The sequence below is a fragment of the Rhea americana genome, unplaced genomic scaffold (genome assembly GCF_003343005.1).
Source record: "Rhea americana isolate MKP2758 unplaced genomic scaffold, rheAme1 scaffold_189, whole genome shotgun sequence".
In the NCBI taxonomy this organism is placed as follows: Eukaryota; Metazoa; Chordata; class Aves; order Rheiformes; family Rheidae; genus Rhea; species Rhea americana.
This window is the reverse complement of record NW_028186027.1, coordinates 835,597-838,939: the sequence shown is the minus strand read 5'-3', so window position 1 is coordinate 838,939 and position 3,343 is coordinate 835,597. Positions and strand designations below refer to the sequence as shown.

The 3,343-nt window shown below is 55.7% G+C and overlaps 1 protein-coding gene across 1 annotated transcript in view; it reads right to left on the bottom strand.

Annotated features, from left to right (window-relative positions):
• SCUBE3 (signal peptide, CUB domain and EGF like domain containing 3) overlaps nt 1-2,083 on the bottom strand; it is a 26,395-nt gene extending 24,312 nt beyond the window's left edge. Inside the window, exon 1 of the mRNA XM_085302295.1 lies at nt 1,810-2,083. Within this exon, the coding sequence (XP_085158421.1) occupies nt 1,810-1,894 (85 nt within the window). The 5' untranslated portion in view covers nt 1,895-2,083. The remainder of the gene's footprint in view (nt 1-1,809) is intronic.
• Between the last annotated feature and the right edge of the window lie 1,260 nt (nt 2,084-3,343).

Below are 3,343 nucleotides of genomic sequence, written 5' to 3'. Positions count from 1 at the left end.
CCGCTCGCTCCATCCCTCCCCGCGGCGATCCCGGGACCTCCCAGCGGCGCCGCAGGCTCCAGCCTTCAACTTCGCCCCTTTCCAGCTGCGAAGCCGGCGGGGAACCGCCGGAGCGGCCACTCGGGCGGGCGGCGGCGTCCAGCCCGCCCGCGGCCCCCGCCAGCGCCGGCGAAGGTGCCTCTCCCGGGGGGGCCGGGGGCGGCACGGGGAGCCCGGTGCCGGCAGGGTGCGAAGGGGCCCGGCTCAGGATTTGGCTCCCCTCCCTCCACCCCCCACTCCACCCCGTTCGTTCGTTCCCCGAAGGGATCTGTCAAGTCTCTGCATGATGGAATTTTACTTTGCTATTTTAATGCAATTCTGGCTCCGGCTTAAATGGAACTGGAAACCAAAAGGGCCTTAATAAATAAATATTATGATAAGAAATGAAAGCAATGCGTACACTAAAGATAATTTGGGGGGGGGAGGGATAAAAACCTAAGCATTCCTTTCTAAGGCTAAATCGTAAGCTTTACGTGGGGCTGGGCTCCCTCTAACCAAACCTTTGCCCTGGGTAAGTCTCCCCTTGGGCTTGCCCAGACGCCCCCCTGCGAAGCCGCCTATTGTTTTRAGAACACTTTAAAACCGATAAGACAATAGCCTTGAACCCCCCCTGCCCCCCCGGACCGGGTAGGTGACAGGGCTCCGACCGCGGCGCCCGCGGCGTGCACGGGCGCTTTGATTACGTCCCGTACTCCTGCATTTCATTCGCACTCTATTTAATCTCGCTGCACGCATAAACGTGCAGCTACTACAACAGCAAGAGCCAAAGCTGGTTTTGATAAATCCTACATGCAGTTAAAAAAAAAAAAAAAAAAAAAAAAACTCGCCAGACTATGTAGATAGTGGAGAACTAGGAAAAAAAGAGACCTCAGATACAGCCAACAAGACCATGCACATAGGTGTGTGTGTGTGTTTGCGTGTGCACACACTCCTATGCATGTGTATATAGAAAAAAATGCAAGCTAAATATAGAGGTGCTGTAGAAAAAGCTGACATATAGATAGCCCATACATAAAGCTATGTGAGTAGGTTTATGAAGGAAAGCTCTGGCCAAATACAGGAGTGGTGAAATAGGAAAACCTTAAGTTGATAAAGATGAGGCATATCTGTCTTTTTGAGATATGGAAACAGATAAGGCATTTTTTGCACGGTTTATCTGTGTTCAGCTCTCTGAAGTTTTGCTGTAGCRCACGCCCCTGTAGCAATATCACAGCGCCGAGGTTCAGCACGCATATGTAAAACACACAAACATAGATGCAACTATACAGCCCCCCTCGTCCCGCATTACAGATATCAGCTCCACCGCACATTCCCTCCGAACCTCCAGAAATTTGTCCTCCTCGCCCACACGGGAATAGGTAGCATTACCCCCTTTTTAGAGACAGCGAAACAGGAAAAACAGAAAAGCCCCCAAGCCCCCTCCAAACAGCAACATTTGCCCTTTCTGTGATGGGTGAGACTTTTTTCGGAAACCCTCATTTTCTGCCTCTTTGCCTTTTTCCTTAAGATAAAGAGTCTGGACAAAAAAAAAAAAAAAAGAAAAAGCGTTAAGAAATGCAACTCATTAAACAGTTAAAAAAAAGAAAGAAAGAAAGATCAAAAGAAGCAGGGAGAATATCTGCGAGCAACATTTAAAATCTGCTCAACTAGCTGTCGTTATTACTGCTAATTTCTCCAGCCTGCGTATAAAATCCCAGATCTAAAGAGGAGGTCCGGCTGCCTATGCACACATCAAACAGCAAACCTTAGAGCCGGGGAGATTTCTCTTACCTTGGCTGGCTTTATTTGCCAGCGTGCTTCCAGAGCGGAGGAGAAAGAGAAGCATGCAAAATCCAGCAATCTGCAAAGCTCCCATTGCAATCGCAGTCTGGAGGGAGGAACGGGGGGCAAAACCGGGGCGGGGGGGGGTTTCTCGTGCTTTAAAAGAAACAAGGGGGCTGCGCGTGCGAAGGGGAAGCAGGAGCGGGCAGGGGGCTCGCGACGCGCCGGCTGCGAGGCGGAGGGAGGGAAGGGGACCCAAATGATGGAAAAAGCTGCTCTGGGTTCAGTTTGGGGCTCTTGGTGCTGCTAAAGAGGCAGAGCGTGAGGGAAGGAGACCCAGGGCAGTTGGAAGGAACCGGACTCTATCGCCCTCTCTCTGGCGGCTGCTCTGATCCCTTCTTCTTCTTCTTCTTTTTTCTAAATAATCCCAGCCAATTCCAGTTCTGCGAGGGAGCCGCGGCAGCGGCAGCGGAGGGGGGGAAGCAGCCGCCTTGCCCTGGTGCTGGGGACCTGCGAAAGGGGAGTGGAAAGGAGAGCTCCATCCAAGCAACGCCCTTTCGTCCTTCCTTCCTTTCTTCCTTTCTTCCTTTCTTTCTCGCTGGCTCCGGCGGCTCCGGCGCTGCTCCCCCCCGCGCACCCCCAGCCTGGGGCTCTGCCTGCAGGAATTTACAGTCTGCGCTGGAGCAGCAGGGCCAGTAGCCATGGAGACTGCTGCGGCGGGAGCAGCGAGGTCAGGCGCGCACCAGCGGCGGTCAACGGATCAATGCAAAGCCCCCCGGCAGCCCCCAGACCCGGCGAGCCCGCCGAGGCACAGCAAAGCCCGGGCACGCCTGGGAACTAGCAGGGAAAGAAAAAAAAAGGAAAAAAAAAAAAAAGAAAAAAAGTCCCTCTGTTACGTGCTTTATTTATTTTTTTTTTAATTCGGTTGGCTCTTCCCGGCCATCCCTGGCTCCCGGGGGAGCCGAGCGCCGAGCCAGCCCGTGCCCTCCGCGGCGGTGGCAGCGGCTCACGCCGCGGCGCTGCGTGAGTTGCTGGTGACGCCACCGGGGCGGATGCARGCGGCAGGCAGGGAGCTGCCGGGGGCCGGAGCGGGGAGCTGCCAGCCGAGGACGGGCCCGCGGGGCAGCCCGCCGGCCGGGTCTCCTCGCACCCCAAACCAGAGCTGCCGCGCGAGGCTGGCTGCTGCCGCCGCAACCTCGCCTCCCCTTTGGTATCCCGATGTAAAATAAAGGAGAGGGCTCTGGGAAACGCTGGAACCAGCCAGCTAACCCAGGGCACCRGGTCCCGTCTCCCAAACCCTCCGCTCGTCGTGTCGGGGCAGGAGGAAACTTCACCCGCAGGAAAGCTGTGCGACCACAGCTCGCCTCTGCCGGAAGAACACGGCAACGCCCAGTGTCCCGGGTGGGATCCCGGACCGGATCATCCRCGCGGTGATCCAGGCAGATCCTGCATCCCCATGGAAAGAAGCTGATGGGTCTCAGCTGAACAGAAAGAAGCAGTAGCTCCTTGGGGCTATCTCCTCTTGGCCTACAGGAACGCGCAA